Source organism: Pyrgilauda ruficollis, unplaced genomic scaffold, assembly GCF_017590135.1.
Source record: "Pyrgilauda ruficollis isolate IOZ18807 unplaced genomic scaffold, ASM1759013v1 scaffold1, whole genome shotgun sequence".
NCBI lineage: Eukaryota > Metazoa > Chordata > Aves > Passeriformes > Passeridae > Pyrgilauda > Pyrgilauda ruficollis.
In genome coordinates this window covers 17,796,704-17,815,664 of record NW_024508100.1, presented here as the reverse complement: position 1 = coordinate 17,815,664, position 18,961 = coordinate 17,796,704, and the positions used below count along the sequence as shown (strand labels likewise).

General features: G+C 35.7%; 1 protein-coding gene across 8 annotated transcripts in view; it reads right to left on the bottom strand.

Moving 5' to 3' along the window:
* Positions 1-18,961, bottom strand: part of KLHL5 (kelch like family member 5) — a 51,799-nt gene that overhangs the window by 17,322 nt on the left and 15,516 nt on the right. For 2 of the 8 annotated variants that reach the window (XM_041490323.1, XM_041490331.1), the window contains exons 1-4: positions 18,452-18,828; positions 12,751-12,936; positions 6,706-6,842; positions 5,721-5,917 (exon numbers count right to left, since the gene is read on the bottom strand). In XM_041490323.1, the coding sequence (XP_041346257.1) occupies positions 5,721-5,917; positions 6,706-6,842; positions 12,751-12,936; positions 18,452-18,828 (897 nt within the window). Of the gene's footprint in view, positions 1-5,720; positions 5,918-6,705; positions 6,843-12,750; positions 12,937-18,451; positions 18,829-18,961 lie in introns of those variants that run through there. The other 6 variants (XM_041490385.1, XM_041490340.1, XM_041490349.1 and 3 more) reach the window with 4 other exon arrangements.

Genomic DNA, 18,961 nt, shown 5'->3' with positions numbered 1-18,961 from the left:
CAAAGATCCAATTGTCTACACAAAAAAGTACTTCCAAGCAAGAGCTATAGTAAATTAGAAGTGAGACAGAGTTGTCTTTTCCTCTTTAATTCATTTGACTATTTGTATTACAAAATAAAAGTTAAATTGAACAAATATATTAATTAAAATCAGTGAAAGGAACTGTACCAATATTCAGAAGCACTACATACACATTGCTATTTATTTCACTCTGATATTAAATGCCTGGCAGTAAAATTGAATCTGAGAAGTGATCAAAATTATTTCCACAGTTTAAACACACAGTTCACAGGAATTCATATTCCACTGAGTTCATCTGTTTCCACTGGCTGCTTTTTTGTTGGTTCTTTTTCCTAGAAAGTATGCAAGCTGGAGCTGTGCTTTTAGTTTTGCTGAATGAACAGGCAGTGAGTTCTGACAGAGAGAAACACCAACACTTACTACCTTAAATTTTCCAAATTGTCTATCCAGATCACAGGAAGAGGAAGGGGAAAGCACTTGCATGAAAAGTTCTTTTGTCTCTGGAGGCAACAACAAGCTGATCTTGCATAAGTCAATCATGGATCCTCTTTGGAAAGCTTTTTTCCAACTGGATTTCATCACTTCAACAGCTTTTATATGTAAAAAGCCTGATTTTCCTTCTTGTTGCTTGCAGACAGACCATTTCTTTTGGATGGGAACAAGTTCAATTTCCTCTTGCTCCCATTCTATTTTTAAAGCAAGAGACTCCTTTTGAGCAGAGTATCAAAGCATTCCACTGGGAATACAGGCACTCTTTGTCCTATGTCTGGTTTTTTTTATAACCAGAACTTGAAAATTCCTCTTCCTTTACAGACAGAGATTCTGAAGACAAAAAGAAGGAGCCAATGTATCTCCTAGAATTCTTAACCTCCTCATTAGCCTTTTCTTTCTTTCTTCTTATGGGAACTCTCTGTGGAAGAACAGGATAATTCAGAGAACAAATGGTCTGCAGTTTCAATCCCTTGCTTTCTGGTCCTGAAAGTAAAAAGAATTTCCCAACCTCAAAATTAGCTCCTCAAAGAGCTTGGAAACTTTATCAAATAAGTAGCCTGAGGCTTATGTGTTAACCAAGACAGGGACATGCAGTCCTCATGCTCAGTGCTGGGTACTGCTCATTCACATCATAACCTCGAATTCATTCTTCAGCAACTGCAGAGTGATTAATACTGATACTATTAACCACAGGTCTGCCTTGGACTTGGTACAGAACAAAAAATATTAGGAGCACATAAAAATAAGATGCCATGATGTGTATTTCTAAATGATACTTCATCCCTACAGTGGGATGCAGTGAGGTGGTTAGTCTCCCTGCACACTGTGTCAGAAGGATGAAAACCTTGGAGAGCATCAGACATCTGCAGGTTGAGAGGGACTGAGGCTGCCCAACAGGGAGCTCTAACCATGGGGCTCTGCTTAAACTCTGGACTTGGGTAACCAAAAAGCAAGGGGTGTTTGACTCACAGGATCTGAATGACAGCAATCAGGAAATGTTATTTTGTCTGCTGACTGCTTCAGTCCACTGGTCAACTAAGTATGAATTCACTAAGAAGTGAGCTAATTAACTTTCTGGTAAACTATTAATAGTCAAACAGCTGTCAGATACCACCTTCTTTACTTTTACTCAGATTTGACTGATGTGCTAAACAATCAACCAATCTAATACTTTCACTGTGTGCAGGGCTTGTTTAGAGTACAGCTATTGTAGCTTGACTCCTCATTGCACTGTTCCTGGATTCCAAAACAGACTGAGCATCATGCAGAAACCTATTCAATCTTGACAAGGCAGTACTGATCTGTTGTGCTAGGCAGGGCTGAGGGAACTTGAAAGACAAAAATATCTTGGGTTTTCACACGTGAAAAGGAAGTGAATGAGTATTCCAAGCCAGCTGATTACTGAGCAGGATATTTTGGACTGCAATTTCAGGTGCAAGAATATAAAATCCTTGTTTTAGGCAATACCACAATTTTTGGTTCTGGCCCTTTATGGACAGAAGACATTTAAATTTCTCCTCTCTTCATGCACTCCACTAACAAAAGAAAAAACTGTCCTGACTATTGCAAGAAAAAAAGGACAAATTATCCCTCTTTAATTATTTCTTCCAAATCATAACTCCATGATTTTTTGTTACCCAACTACTGCCTTACAGGATATAGCAAGTCTAAGTGTGCCACACATTTTCTTCTGCAAAACTACCTAGTTTCTGTGCTTGGACCCAATCTATTACTCTGTTATTTTTTCTTTTTATACATCCATTGGCTTGTTCAGAAGTCACAAATTCCAAAACTTACTTTATCTGAATCTTGTAATACTATCACTGCTCATGTATTTTCTGAAGACTTCTGATGAAAATCAAAATGACTTTTCACTCTGCTTTAAGAATGCATAGCTGATCAACAATGATTACACAGGGACTAACTCAGGCACAAAACACAAAGTTTTGAATGTCTGCCCTTTCTTTTTTAGTTGCAAATCATAAAGTTAAAATCTGGCTACTGAAGAAGCTACTGACACTTACCCAAGAACACCTCACTAGTTACCACAGATAGTTCATATTCTGGAAATAACAGAGGCCAGCTTTTCCTCATCTCAAAGTTCAAGTATTAACTTCCCTTTTGTTTACTTTTTTTGTGGAAAATGATCTATTGGTTTTCATTCAAGGTACACTAACTGTTTCAAACAAACAAGATGTCAAAAAGGGGTGTTTGTTCTGACTTCGAAGACAGCAGTAAAGATGCACAGAAGGCATTTTGTGCAAAACTGCCATTACAAATTCGTTAAAGCAAACAGATACAATACTGGCCAGTCCAAAAAAATGCCTAAATTTACAACTGTATGCCCCAAATACTATATATAAACCACAGCAAAACAGGGTAACCTTTGCTCAAAAGATATCTTTACTCAGATACATTTCATTACTCTATCAACCCTATTTTAGAACTGTGATGTGTAAAAATCAGAGTTGCTCTTTATACAGCATTAAATCCACTACAAATCACTTCAGTTCATTTCATGTTTCACTTCATATATTGAAGTATATTGAGGACTTTTCAAGCTTAAGTTTGTAATGCCAATAATCGACCAGTTTTGATAAACTGTTCCCTTCTGTCAAAACAATTAATCAACACAGTAAGAAATGAAGTAATGCAACACTTCAGTCCTTTTAGCATAAATACATCTGTAATATGAAGAAATGCAACATTCAAATCCTTCCTCTTCTCTTTTTTTTTTTTAATCACTGATGCTTTCCAATGATTAATGTTCTTTACTCAGACAGAAGAACACTATTTACAAAGGCAGACCCAATGGGATAACTCACTGATTCATCCTCCAGTTTAAACAAATGCTCATTTCACCTGAATTTCAAACTTCATGTAAAAATGTATTTTAATGAAGCAGGTAAAATGATTACAAACTTATTACATGTGTGATAAAAACCTTTAAAACAGAGAAGTTGTTTTACTTGTAAAAATATTAAATGGCAATCAGGGTTTATTTTCTGTCAAAGAAAAACTCATAGAAAATAACATGTAAATTAAAATGTAAGTATTTTATACTATTCAGTAACTTCTATTACAAGTATTTTAGAAGAACCAGAACTATAAACTGCACTCAGTATAATCCCACACTGTTCTATGCAGCCCAATGCAGCATAAAAATAATTCCCTATTTTAACAAAGAGAATTTTGCCAGCTACTACAGGTGTACTTAACCCTTACCTTCTAATACTTCCTAATGGAAAGAGCATCAAGTACCTAGCACTTACTAGTGTTGAACATTTTCTTTTTTCAAACAGCTTTTAAACAAATGAAATTACTTGGGGATTTATTTTAATAGAAGATTCAATTAGACTAGACATTTCTATGCAGTTTCCATAGCAACATTCATTTCAAAATAAAGAAGCTTCTTCTCTATTACTCATTATTACTAAAATTCAATTTAATGTCTCTGTTGGAACTAAACAACATTAAAAGAGGCCTTGGGAAAAATTCATCTAGCACAACTAATTAGTTTTGAAAATAGCTTTTTAAAATCCACCTAATTTGAATTTTATTCACATCAAAACCTTAAAAGCAACAACTTTGCCACCAAAATAAACAACAGCCAAAAGGCACAGAACTATTTTCCTCTGGTCTGAAAAAAAGATATGCACTGCAAAAGCATGGCTTTTAGGAAGTTCACAGCCCCTATTTTCCCTAAGTCATGAATTGCCAGTCAGAATACTAAGACTGGAATGCCAACATTCCCCATTAAGGATGCATTAGTCTAATAATTCTAACTATTCTGATATTGGTAGTTCACTTATACAGGACATGACTACAGCCCAGACCAAAATACACGCTTATTCTGAAAAGGAACAAGTAGATCAGAGGAGAGAGTTTCTCTTTTCACATATTTTTTCTATCACTGGTCTCACTTAACATAAATTCTAATACTCCTCAAAGGCATAAGCCACATTTACTTTACTGTTTCATTGCACATTCAACCTAACTGCAGTCTCTTTATTTTTGTTTGTGCAATAATGAAGACCAAGAATAGAAACATGCAAGTTACAATTTGCACCTTATTTATTGATCTGCCTCAGTAAATTCGTGTGTCCATGATATTAAATATCTGAGAGATCCATTCACTGCAGAAGAACATTGTCTTGTATATGGAAAGAAAAAATCTACCTTAAACTTCTGTACATACTAAACTAAATTAATTTAAGCCAAGAAGAAGTAATTTTACAAAAAAATTGTTTTAAACCAGCAAAACCTAAGGCAGCAAGAGGAAGAGCCACAGATTTCTAATACTAATTACAAGACATAAATTACAACTCTTGGATCTAAGCCAGTAACTTAATGGCAAGGTAATGCCATGACACACAAGCAAATTAAGTACTATCTTCATTCCCACATCTCTTATGCAGTATCTACATGCCCTCAGTCAGATCCCAAGAGCTTACTTAGTGAAAATTTCATCAACAAGTGAGCAAAATGCCTCACAAAACTGCAAAGAGCAGAAGAACTGACTTGCTTCAGAGATACTTCTTCTGCCTTCTTCTGATAACTTTACTAAAATAAACTTATGAGAAGAAAAAAAAGAACGTTTTGCATTAAAATAAAAAGATGACTGTTAAGCAGATTAAGTTTACTTAAGTTGGTAGGTCTGAATTTCTGTAAGTTAACTCAAAAATATAATTGGCAAGTTTTGTCATATTGTCTAGCCGAAGATTAAATTCTTTGATGCCTGACATCCCGTTGCTAAATTATTAAGGATAGTGCAGAATCTATATTGCTGAATGTCCACATTCATACCCCAAGTATAACTTAGAACCTGATTACTCCAGTTCATTACAAAAAAGGAACTCTACCCCTCCATTTAGTAATGTGTTATTTTGGAATAGGTGATGGCAGCTTCCCCACTGTGAAGTTTGCAGTTTTTGACTGTCAGAAAGAAGAACAGGTTTTTGAAATATGTTATTAAATGCATACTCCACAATTCTATTTCTGTTACAGGGCATTTATGCTTGTGTATTTCCTTCCAACTCTAAACCAGCAACTTTGCAGCTATTTTGTAAATTTTTCATCATGGGAACATATTCTTGTTTGAAAACTATGAAGGCTTTCTGGGGGAAAAACATTAGTACTATATTTAGGAAAACATTCTGTATTTTCCTTACTAAATAAAGCAGATGATACTTAATGTAACAACATACCATGGTGTAATTGTGAGCCACCTTGTGCAAGTCAGTGCAACCCTGCGCATCAGCAAAAGATCGGATTCCAAGGCAATTGGATGGGTGAAGCTGCTTCATTAAGAATTTACAGCATGCTTCTACAACCTGAGAGAGCTGAAGAAGGCAAGCTGTAGACAACAGGCACTCAATGTTATCTTCTTTTAATTCAAGGCGACCTAGTAACATCAAAAAGAAAATCACATTAGTTTGCTCTTATTATAATCTTACAAACTCCTGAAAACCCCAGGGCAACGGAATTATTTACAGATTATATGACAGAAGAGAAGGCTTAGTAAACATCACCCTCAGCATTAGATAACTAATAGTTTTCAAAATTAGTATCTATAATGATGTAAGGAAAGGGAATCCTAATGAGATTCCTTTTTTTGTCAGTCCTGATACATTTAATAGATTCACATAATTTGTTAACTAACTGAATGTAGTATTATCAGAGAAACTTTATGGTTGTCTCAGGTAACAGCAATGAGACCCAATTGCTGTCTACAGCTTTCTCACCGGAGAAGGGGAGGGGAAGGCACTCATCTCTTCTCTCTGCTGACTGGTGACGGGACCCGAGGGAATGCCCTGAAGGGGGTTAGGAAAAGGTTCCTTTTCCATTAGGAAAAGATTCTTCCCCTAGAGGGCACTGCCCAGTTGGACACTGGAAGAGGCTACCCAGGGAAGCGGTCACAGCACCAAGCCTGACAGCTCAAGAAGAATTTGGAAAACACTCTGGGACACATGGTGTGATTGTTGGGATGTTCTGAGCAGGGTCAGGAGTTAGACTTTGAGAATCCTTGTAGGTTGCTTCCAAATCAGGATATTCTATGATTTATTGTTATTTATTTATAAGTATTTAAATAATGTGAATAATTTGTAAAGAGCACTTGAAATCTAGTAATGGAATACAATGCTCACATGAGGACAATTCATTAGATGAAATTCCCATTTTCACTTCAATTACCTGTATATGCATATTGAACCAGAGCCCACAATGCCTTTGGCTCCACACCTTCCATCTTGATTTCTTCCTGTCTTGCCTCCCTTACATCATTAGTGAACATTGCTGCAAAGTAGTCCGAAACAGAGGAGAGAACCAATCTGAGTACGACATGCAGCACAAAAGGAGAGAAATAGAAGAAAAGAAAAAAAACCTTAGTCAACCTGATGTTTGTTAATTTATGATTCATTACTTTGCCCTTTGAAGAAACACTGTAGTGAGAAAAACATTTAAAAATTGACGAAGTGCTCCATGCTCTAGTTTCTCTCTATGAATAATGAAGTACGGATACTAAACCTACATTTGCTACTGATCTAAACTGAATACCCTTTCAAAGCTCAATGACTTTTAATAGCCAACACAGACATAAACACCCCCAAATCCACAAAAATTGGAAATTAAGTATAAATAGACATTGTTAAAATAAAATTGAATTGATTGTGATTTATATTATGTTAGATATTTTTTTAAATGTGGAAGAATGACTTACCAGTCCTTTTCAAAGTGCTTTAAAATGCTTTAATTCTTGGTTCACACATATACATTCAATTACTCATACTGATAACAAAACTTGTCACAGTAAATGTGGAGATGATGCAGAGTATTCTCTTTTTTGGGTATCTATTTAGCCTTTTGTAATAATCCTGACTATTTTACTGTGTAAGTAAATACGTTAGTGCACAACAGACATTTCCTTGGATTATTGAGAGTAAAACACTCATTACAAATAATAATGCCACTCTGCAAAATGTGGAAGAATTTCGATGTGTTCAGAGATTGGGGTAAAAGAGAAAATTCTATGAGGCAGGAATACGAAACCTTCCATAACTATTCAGGAGGAATAAGAGATCTCCAGGAATGGCCTTGTGGCTTAAATCTATTTTTGTGCTGTAGCAGTTCACTGTTGCCTTGCCCACAGGGATTTCAATATAAATACACGTGGTATACGTATGGATCTACACAAACAGCAAGCCCAAGAACCCAGCCTACTGCAAATACACTGAACAGTCCATATGCATGCATTCAATTAATCTAATACTTCAGGCAGTTTATGCCATGCTGAATCATTATACTGGTGTGTTAAAAGGGCAGAGGTCAGGAACCACAAAACAGAGCAAAGCTAAATGAAAAGGTGAGCACCAGTGCTTAGGGGAGAATTTACAGGTACATATACAAAGAAATGAAATACTAGGAGTAGTCTCTTAATTAACTGCAAAGTAATAAAATTTTGACTAATTAATCTCACAATATATTTTCCTTGTGAACTTTCTGATCATTGACCATTTGGTCAGGCTTACAGAAAAAAAGGGTATTTTTTTTTTTCTAGCTGCTGAGGCGATAGAGTAGAGTTACAATTGCATGGGGAAAAGATTAATTTTATTTTAACACCTTGTATGATTGAAGTTTTGTCAAAAAAACCCCAAAGTTCTGTTTTCTTAAAGAAAAAGTAAATTCTCTTATTGAAATGTGAGAATTATTCTGTAGCTGACTAGCTAAGAAAAATTAGAACTTTCTGCTAAGGTACAGCCTGGGCATCACTTCTAGGCATTTTAACCTCAAGTTTAATGAAATCTGCATTTAAATCAAAATATTGGCTCCCAGAGATCTATAGAAGTCGAGTAAATTAGAGAGTGCATTCATGTAAGTATCAAGGGAGAATTTCTGCAACTGCTTTTGATGCTAGAATGAGATGACAAGACCAGGTTTCTATGTACAAAATAGGTGTTCTCACTGGAAGGGAAAGTGGTTTGAATAACCCAATTATCTCTGCAGATCCAATTCAGAATTTAAAAAGGCAAAACAACCAACTTAACATATTCACATCTGACTATTCTGACTTGGAACTTCTACACAGAATAGAACTTGAAAAAGACAGGTCTCCTGCAACAGGAAATGGAATTTAATACACAGTCATATCATAGTTTGAGGGTTGTTTTTTCCTTTTTTTCTTCCCCCAGCAGTGCAGCTGGACTAGGTAGCTGCACTATTATTTAGAAGACTGGACTGTATACATTTCAGAAACAACTGCTGATGAAATGCCAAATAATAACACAAGGGTCCCAATGCCTTCTATCAGAGGTTTGATATCAGCAAATTTCTCCCTGTAATTTCCAGACTCAAGAGTCCTCCAAAGGAAATTAACAGAAATGTAATCCATTTACTATTTTTGCAAACGTGTTCAGATCCATGAGGAGGTATACCTGCTTCACAGTGCTAAGTGCTTTCCAGAGGGTGACTTTCATATGCTGACAGAGGATGTGAAATCCACAAGTAGTTTAATACAGGTAATTTGAAAAAGCACAAATTATCCTGAGAGCACTTTTGCAATGATTTCACAATGAAAAGCCTTGGAAGAGGTATCCACACTTTTCTCTTAATTCAACTCATTTAGAAAAAAAAGTTATTTCAAAGAAAGAAATGGGATTAAAATATACAGTGACAATGCATCAAGGTGACACTGAGGTAGAATAAAAGAAAACCAAGGCAAACTTTCAGCCAACTGGCCTTTTCTTTTTCCCACTAGTCAATAAAAATCAATTACTGCTATACACATGTGATTTGATATTCACTTGTCACTAAATACTGACAAAATCTGGGTGTTTCAGTACATTTTTCTGTTCCTACAGGAGGCTCCAAGGCTACTGATGTCTTTAACTTCAGTGGTTTGTAATGATCTAAAATTAGAACTATCTACCATGACGACTTAATAGATTTTGAAGAGTTTTCCACTGAGAGCCAGTAAAATATGTGGCACACTTTAAAACCCGTACTTGTTGGAACTGCCACAAGCTGCATCATCTAGATAGTTTTCTAGGTCACCAAGGCAATTACTAAATGTAAAATGATGACAGCTACCAAACCTGGCAATGTACAGGTTTACTATCTCCAAACCTATCTCACCTGACAGAATGAAGTGACGCTGCTTAAGATCTGAAAGATAAAAGGAACTCTTCCTAGGCAGCTCCTTGTTTGTGACTGCAACAGCTGAAAACTGTCCTTGGAAACTCACTATCAGCATTCATTGAAGTTGTAAGGTGATATTGAAGAGTTCAGGCTCTTTCAAACAAGCTTTCTAAACCCTAGAGTACCCAAGGTTCCATTTGCCTTCTTAAGTCCCATCTCTTTTGTATTTCCATCTTTCAGTGTCAACAGAAAGACAGACAATGGCTCTGCCCAGACTGCTGATCAAAGGATGTGGCAGGCTTTAAATGCTCTCTGGGCAGGAATTTACACACATTTCCCTTTTCTTACATGAATGTTCTAATCAGTGGTTTATTACTAAACAAAACAAGCTTTTATTTTGGATATAGCAGTTAGCTGAATGTAATAAATACAAGCATAAAATTGGTAAACATCTGAAATTGCAGTGGAACAAAATAAGTATGCTATGAAAAACTTAATTAAATTAATTAAATCAAAGTATCCAAAATTTCTTTATGGAACTGCAACTGAAGCAGTGGGAATATAATACATTTCTTCTTAGTGGAGAATGGTCCCCATTTCCTAATTGCTTCTTGACCTTGTAAATAAGATTTTGGCTATAATTTCAGCACAGAAAAAGAAGATAAACACTTTTGCAAAAATAGAGAATGCCATATTCAGAAAAATCATGACTATATGTGACGCTTTTATTTGTAGTAGACTCAGCCTGAATTCTAATAGATACAAAACATCTCAGAATTTCACAGTAATGTAATACCTGTGATTACTACCAAGGCAGACACCAAACTCATGTCTCTTTTTCTCTAAAAACATACATAATGCACCTCACAACACTCAATAAAAGTAGAAACTGATAATTAAAAAATACAGGAATTATTAAAAATACCAAGTTCAAAACTGAAAATCTGATTACTCCTCTCTATATATGAGTGTGATTAATATTAATAATGAAAAATGTTCTTTCTTACCAGCTCTATGTGACCACATACTATGAAAAACTCTTATCTTCCTTATGAAAAAATAAAGGAAAACAAATATGTCCAGTGTAAGTGAACTTTCTATTTTCCTACTCATCTCAGAATGCCAAGCTATTAAGCTAAGATGTATTTAATACATATTCTGTTGCTTATTAAGTCTCACTCACTGGTTTTATGAAATGCACTGACTGATCCAGCCTGCAGTCAATACTAAAAAAGTCAGAACTTTAGTATGGAGGCAGCAAAAAATACTACAGAAGTTTTTTCTTATAACACTGGCTGCTACAAATACATAAAGGCAGTCATCTTATTCAATTTCTATAAAATTTAAATGAAATTTAAGATTTCCATATTTATCTTTCCCACTGTGAAAAAAAATCGGTTTTCAGTGAGATACTTTTGATCTGATACTGAGATTAAGACTGCAGTTATTGCTATGTTTCTCTGTGAAAACAAAACAGTTAGAGAAAGAACTTATTATGCAAAAGGCAAAGCTTCTTTGTAAGTTGCTCCAATGTTATAAAGTGAATAAGGGAGAATCATAATCCTCCCACTTCCTGGTATAAGCACAAAGTGTGCTTCTTTGGCTTTAAATTTCATACATATTTAACACAGAAAATACTAACTACAGCAAAGTGTTTCTCCTCAGAAGAGAAGTCCAGAGCAGTAGTAGTATATGCCTCATGCACTACAGAAATAGATACAGTAGTAAAAACTGGAGAAGTCAGTTCTCTGAAGAAATAAGAAACAAGCGTGAACCACATTAACTTTTAGCGTGTTGTCTATGCTTTTATTTCACTGCAAATAGAATCTTCCAGTCCTTAGAAGATATTCACAGCTGTCATCTGCACCCCTTCTACACATTTTTAACTATTACATAAGCCACAGTCCAAACACATATTGCAAAGGGGTTACCTTGGTTCCATAGGGAAGCAACAATTTCCTTATTATAATCACTATTTTTTCCTGTTTACACAACTCCAAAGTTTTTTGACCCTAAATTACTTGAGCATGTGCTCAATAGGGGTGTGTCTATTCCATGTTTTCATCCGATTCATTCTCTTCACAGGGACAACACACTTAAGTAACTAATTTGAACATTTCATAAAATGAAGTCTCTGAGAGCAACAGCAAGCTATGGTTTAAAAGCCTCCCTGATTCTCAAGTCAGTTCTCATCCCCATGCTGTCATTCCCTCAGCTGAGTCAGCACAACAGTGTGGACAATATTCAAATAAAAGCAGAAATCTGGCTTTTTAAGGAAAGTACCAACTCCAAACCAGCAACATCTTTCCATCTTTTTATACTATTACAGCATTGAGCTGCAGTTTCACTGTGTGAGTAGGAATCAGCAATGGAAAACAAGAACGCTTTAGGATGCTATTTCTGTTGTAGACCTCAATTTAGGAAACCACAGCTTACTTATACCTAGGTTCCTATTAAAATTACAAATTCTGTGCATTAAATACCATAATGTGCTTCAGCTACACATGCCTGTGTTTTGCAATCTTTGCTATTTTCCTAGATTTTAAGCGACATACATATGATCTGTTGATTACACAGATGACAGAGAGGGTAATGTTTGAACTAATTTAGACCTCTAATACTGGCAGTGTTCAGAAGTCTCCTATCAAAGGACTCTTCTTACTACAGGAGCAAAAAACCTTTATGTGAAAAGAAGACTGTCCTTATTGTTAACTGTGACTCCAATAGCATAATTGCTAGTACAAAGAAAAAAAATAAACAAAAATAAATCGAAGAAAAAAAATTACATCATTGTATGGTAAAGAAACTACTACTACTTATAATATTCTGGGAGTGTATTTGGGACTTCTGGGGGTTTATTATGCAAATATCATAACTATACTTAGAAACAAAAAGAACCTGAACTTTTTTATTCTATATTATGTAGAACAGAAAAAGTAACTTTTTGTTTCCAAATAAAGGTCAAAAATCACATACGTGTTTAAAGTACTCTGAATTGTTTAGGATGATCTAACATTTTTTTAACAAGACATGGGACACACTTTGAAGGTGCATTTGTAAATAATTATGAAGTTATGAAGTTATTTCAAATTATAATAAACTTACCTGTGAGCTGGAATTCTACGATCACCAGCAACTAACACCACATCACACAGCTGATTGTGTCTCAGATAATTCTCCATCTTTTTAAAAGTTTGCTCAGCATGGTTGAGAGCCTGAAAAAATTCATCTGAGGTACAGGGCTCCATTGTTTGACAGGATGATAAGGTGTGACTGCTGTTGGAGGTTCTGCTGAAGACAATAACAGAAATCTCAGTTCACACAATATTCAGAAGAAATTTTATCTACAAAGGATAAAATAAAAATCACATGTGATTTTAAAGTTGACATGCATGATTTGTTTTAATATATATACCCTTGCTATTTTATTTTTCTTCATATTTTCCTTCTCACTCCAAAACAATCTAGACTCCTGTGGAAAATGTGTAATCATTTCAAGTTGCACTCTTCAACTAAGTGAGACACAGAGATCAGCCCAGGAATTGTATCTGTAGTGCTGTCAGATGGTTAAGGAAGAACATCCACCAAGTCCCTGCAAAGTGAAAAAGTAATGGAAGGATGGCAATAAGGAACCAAACTCCTCCCTGCCACTTATGTTTCACACTTAACCTAAGGTGGCCAGAACAAAACTCAGCTAGTAAAAGCATATGGGCATGTAGGGGAAAAAACCACAAACACATTGATACACCACCACTCCTACTGCACTCCTTGTGTCTGATATGAGATCTAGCACATCAGAAGTCAACAGAAGTGAAAAGCAAGGGTAGATGGGGGGGAAAATTATTCCCATCTGTATACACAAACACAGAAGATTGGGAAAAAACAGGAATAGAGAAAATGTAAAAGGAATGCATGGCCCTAGGAGATAAAGGAAATTAATCCTAATGATGAACATTGTGGAAAGCGTGTTTTCTTGCTGACAGTTCTTTAACTGACTACTGCTTAGTTTTTAACAATGCAGGCAACTTATAAAATACTCTGGATCTACCATAACATTTGGAAGGACGTGGTTTCACAATATCTGCATCCTGACCCCTGCTTCCACAAAGATGTAATCAACTGAGCAGCATGCCTGGGGCGAAATCCACCACAAAACTTATCTCACTCCTTGGTGCAGGATACTAAATTCAAGACAGAGCTCCTCAAAACCAAAGTCTAAATTTCGAACAGAAGATTTTCTGTAAAGTGGAACTTTGTGGTTTTATCATATGTTTTGGTTTTGGGGGTTTTTTGCATGTACCCAGATAGCTAAAAAAGCCAAGCAGTTTGGTATTTAATTCAGAGCTAAATCTAATAATGGATCAGAAATGAGATACCTGCCTACTGATATCCCTTGGGGGACTTTATGTTAAATATTCTCGCTGAAGCTGTGGTTAGCCATTTATTTATCTGTCAACTTCTTCCCTGCTCCCTGTACCCCAGGAGTCACTTGTTCTCCTCCACCACCGGCCCTCTAACAGGCTGGAACAAGTATTCTTTGTGGCCATTTTGGAAACTGAATCAGGGCTCATACAAAGATGTAACCATGTAACCATGGACAACATTATTTTGCTCTGCTGGGTGGCATTCTAAAGGGAATGAGCAAGAAGTACTCAGTGAAAGCAACGCTTTAACCAGCAGCCCTGAAAAACAAAAACAGAAGTGGAATGGGTAGGTCGCCGGTCAACGCACAAATACTTAGGGAATTATTCTGTATCTCTGAATCACCATTTAGCACATTCTCAATCAGGTTAATATGTTGTGGTTTTTTTCTGGTTTGTTTGGTTGTTTGTTTGAACTATATATTAACCCATATTCCTTAAAGTAACTCCATTAATAACATTTTTTTTAAATTACATGCTATTACATGTTAGAATTTTATTTACATTACAACCTTACAAAGTGTTTTTCAGATAAGAAGAAACCACAAAGGAAAAAGCTTTCCAAGCCAGCACTTGCTGGATCACAACCTCACTGGAGCTATTGCCAGCTTCAAAACGGCACATTTTCCACACAGAACTCAGTCATCACTCTCATTAAATAAGGAAAAATAATTGCTATGGTGTCTGTTTACCAGTATTCACAACAGAACATATTCAGGACACAATGGAGTCAAGCCTAGTTCTCCCTTGCATCTAAAGATGCTCAATCCCATACCTGTCTTCTAGCTAGTAACTTACAAACCATTTTCCATAAAGAAGGAACAAGAGATAGAAAGACTAAGGTTCAGTAGTCCATAAAGATAACCTGAAAGAGACTTTCTCAAAAAACTTCAGCTGTATTGTCACACACAATGATATCATCAATATAGCTTCACATTGTTGCAGTGCAGTCTGGATCAGTTCATAGTCATCAGTCCATCAGTCTAATTGGTAGAGTATTTGCAAAAATTAAAAAAAAAAAAAAAGGAAAAAGAATGCTTCAAAAGCTATTTATGTCTGTTATCCTGTGACTGGATATGAAAAATTTAAATGCCCCTCCTTCTACAAACTGTTTCATGAATATTTTTCCAGTTCATTTGCTATAGCAATGACAACCTGGGAGAATTCCTGAAGAACTTACACCCTCAAAGGTCAGCGAGACTGAGGTGAAAAAAAGACATATCAAAGTATTCTGGAGCTCGAAAACTCAGGGTGGGGAGGCCGACTTGTATTGGAAATTACAACATACTAACTGCAGGACTGATCATACACAGCAATACTGCAGAGCTGCTACCACATGGTACATTCAGACTTTAAATAATTACAGACATTTTACTAAACTGTTCAAGGTCAGCACACAGCTGATGAATTCTGGAATCCTGTTTGTATTTAATGTTCAAATATAAATATACATCCTATATCATATTTTAATACATTTCCCTACTTCAATCTGCAATAAAGTAATTCCAGTATTTTAGTGCACACACGGATGAAATTAACCAGATACAACATTCCGCACACTAGGTATGCTCTAGGTATTTTTAGCTTTATCTCCACCATGCCATCTCCACCAGGTCTGTAGGTTGCTGCTAAAGCACCACCAAAAAAAGTTAAGAAAAACAAATCTAACGCTAATAGGATTACACTTTCTATACAAGGGTCTGCAGAGCTGTTGGTGAATTCTTAAAAGTGTATGAATCCAAAGGGATGATCATTGCCTCAGGGATGCAGAATAGTTAACAAACAGCAGCGATAGAGGAAATCTAGGAGATGAAAATCTGCAGAAGAATTCAAAACTCACTGTCCCAGTAAACAACCGTTCGAGCTAATGCTGGTTACGAATGACACACAGGAGTATGATGTGAACAGTATTACAGACGATTAGCTCTGATTCTTGAATCTGAATGATCTGTTTGCATCTCAGATACAACCTTGGTCAAAGATCTGGTACTAAACTTGGAATTGAACTCTATATAACACCAAATTAATCTGACAGCAGCTCTCCTCTAAATGAATCACATAATGATCTAAATGATGTCATAGCGACAAAGACCTGATCTAAATGCTTTTCTACTTGTGCTATATGACAAGGCAGAGAGGAAGAAGGACTGATACAAACAAAGCAGTAGAGCTGCTTCTGTTACTTCATGTTATTAGGGCTTGTAACTGGGCAGTAAGTTACAGAGGAGCATAGAAGAAAGGTAACTATAGCTTCTACAAAGGGTTTTTTAAAAAGACTTTTTCATGCACACGATTTGCTTGTAAAGGAAGCAACAATGTTTTCATATGGGAAAAAAAGCTCTTTGTAAACTACACAGACAAAAGTGTTGGTATGGGGTTTTTTCCCTCGAGTCAACATACAAGAAACCATATTTTAGACTACAAAGTAAAAACATTTAATTAAGTCCTTAATATCAGAGAAACTCCAGGCATTAGGCAGAATTATGTAGTCTGTCTAAGAGCTTATACATTTTTAACAAATTACGTGAACAAAACATGGTATAAGTGCAGTCTCCCCATAAGACAGAGATACAGATAACAATACAAAGCAAGCTCCTACACTGCCATTAGTTGCATATTAAATTGTACTGACACTGAACTCAAAATTTGCCTAAATTATTTAAAGCATGTAAGTAAACATTAGCATGAATTAGAAGACAGTAACAGAAATACAAAAACCTCTAGATGCTGTACATAATTAAGCACATAATTTAAAAGATACTTCCAATTTACTAAGTTCAAATTGTTTGTGCATTTTCTCTAGTATATAACTGTCTGCAACAGAAAAAAATCAAACCAACACTTTTTAGAACATCCTAAATAAGTATCTGCAGTTCTGCAACTCTACAAAGTAACAAATTAGTTTTACCATATGCACATTACCATCTTAAAATTAAGACCAAATGTTGTAGTATTTTCAATGTACACATTTATCTTTTAAAATTACATGTTTCTTTTCCTACAGTGATTGCCTAGCTATGAAGAGAATATCCTAACTGGATAATGCTGCATGTAAAAATTTCCCATCAGAAATATATGTTGCTGAAATGGAAGGTGATGTTATACCTGTATCATATCCAATAACATAGCTATTTAAAAATTTACATCTGAATGTCATTTAAAACAGGATCTCTTTAGAGGTGTGTTACTTACAGCCACATAGTTGTTGCAGCACAGTAGGACTGCTGTTATGATGCAGCAGTATGTAGGATTTCCTTTCCCAGTAATTCTACTATTTTGACATGGGGTGATAAAAGCAAATACACTGTGTTCACTACCAAGCAATTTTAGCCTCCTTCCTTTCCTTGAATGTTTAAAGGTCATATATACAATAAACAGTTTTTGTATTATGGACTACTTTGCCTTTCCACTAAATTGATTCTTCTCCTAAGGAATGAAAAACACGAAACTGCTATAAGTAAATCGATCTGTCCTTAATAGCCTTTATTAAACAGTGTACCCTTTTAAGCAGCCACACTTTCTGAAATGCCACATCAGTACAAAGCTATCTTAAAAGCAAGAAAGCAAACATAACATTTTCTGAAATGGTAAGCTATTATGCACTACATGAACTACAAAACAGGAAAAATACTTTTAGTGAAGAATGACTGACTTATACCATAAATGAAATAAAAGAATTCAACTGATATTTCACAATTAAGGTTTTTAACTTGCCTAATTTACAACAACTGGTAAACAACTTTCATTCAAGAACAAGTTTTACAGTTTTATCTTTAGTAACGATGTGCAAGAAAAGAACACCAAAACATCTTTACAGATGCAATAGAAACATTTTTTTTTCTGCCAGATGCACAGTTTAATTCAACCAAATGGGTTACTGGAATCACTTTAAAGCACAAACTGATTGACTTTCAATTAATGTAATTTTTTTCTTAGATTTATAGTCTAAGTATTTTTTACAGTTCATTCTCCGTCTTCTATAGATACACATGGAAGCATGAGATCAGAATCAGAAGTTTACATTTTCATAATCTCCTCCTAACTGACATAACTAAACAATCAGTATCACTTCAAAATAATGTAGAAAGCATTCTGTAACATTACCATGTAACGGGCAGTACCTTGTTCACAGCAGCATGTACTAGTACACTGTTTAAAACATGAGTGCATCCATGTTTGCGCTTTGTTTATCCCCACTGACTGCTTTAAAAAGGTCCTAGTAAACACACAGAACCTGATGATAATTAATATTCTGTTTCTGATGCACAATAGCTGCTAGGTTTCTGAAGCGTGTGAGTTCAGAACAAAGGCTAGCCTATATATGCATACTAACTACAAACATGAAATAAAAACACGTTTCTCACAATAGGAAAGTAATAATTAACCTGCACGAGCTGCTGTCCGATTCATTTTCTTCTTCACTTGCTCTATCATCTGCTTCTTGTCTGTCAAGCCAACGTGCACCTCCACAGTCTTCTGCTGAGAATTCAAATGTAGGGATTTCTGAGGTGGATGCCATTGGCCAAAGAGGTGAATTCTGGAAATCCTGTTGGCTGGACCTTCTGTAACCAACTGATGTTAAAGGTAAGTTACCCGAATCTAAAAACTTCCTGCCACCAGTTGTTACATTTTGTCCTCTGTTCCAGAAGTCTCCCTGATGGTTTTCAGTCGCAGAGCTCGGGGCTGATGCCTGATGACCAAACCACCTCCATCTGATTTTTAAAATCTGCTTCACGTCAAACTCTTTACGAGAACCAGACATTCTTAGCGAAAGCCAGTGATCGTCTAGGCAACAGGGTAAGAAGCAGCACACATAAAAGAAGATTTGTGCACCCAACCAAGACAAGAGAAACACATGCTCTGCCTGTCTGTGGCAAGCAGATTTTCTACAGAAG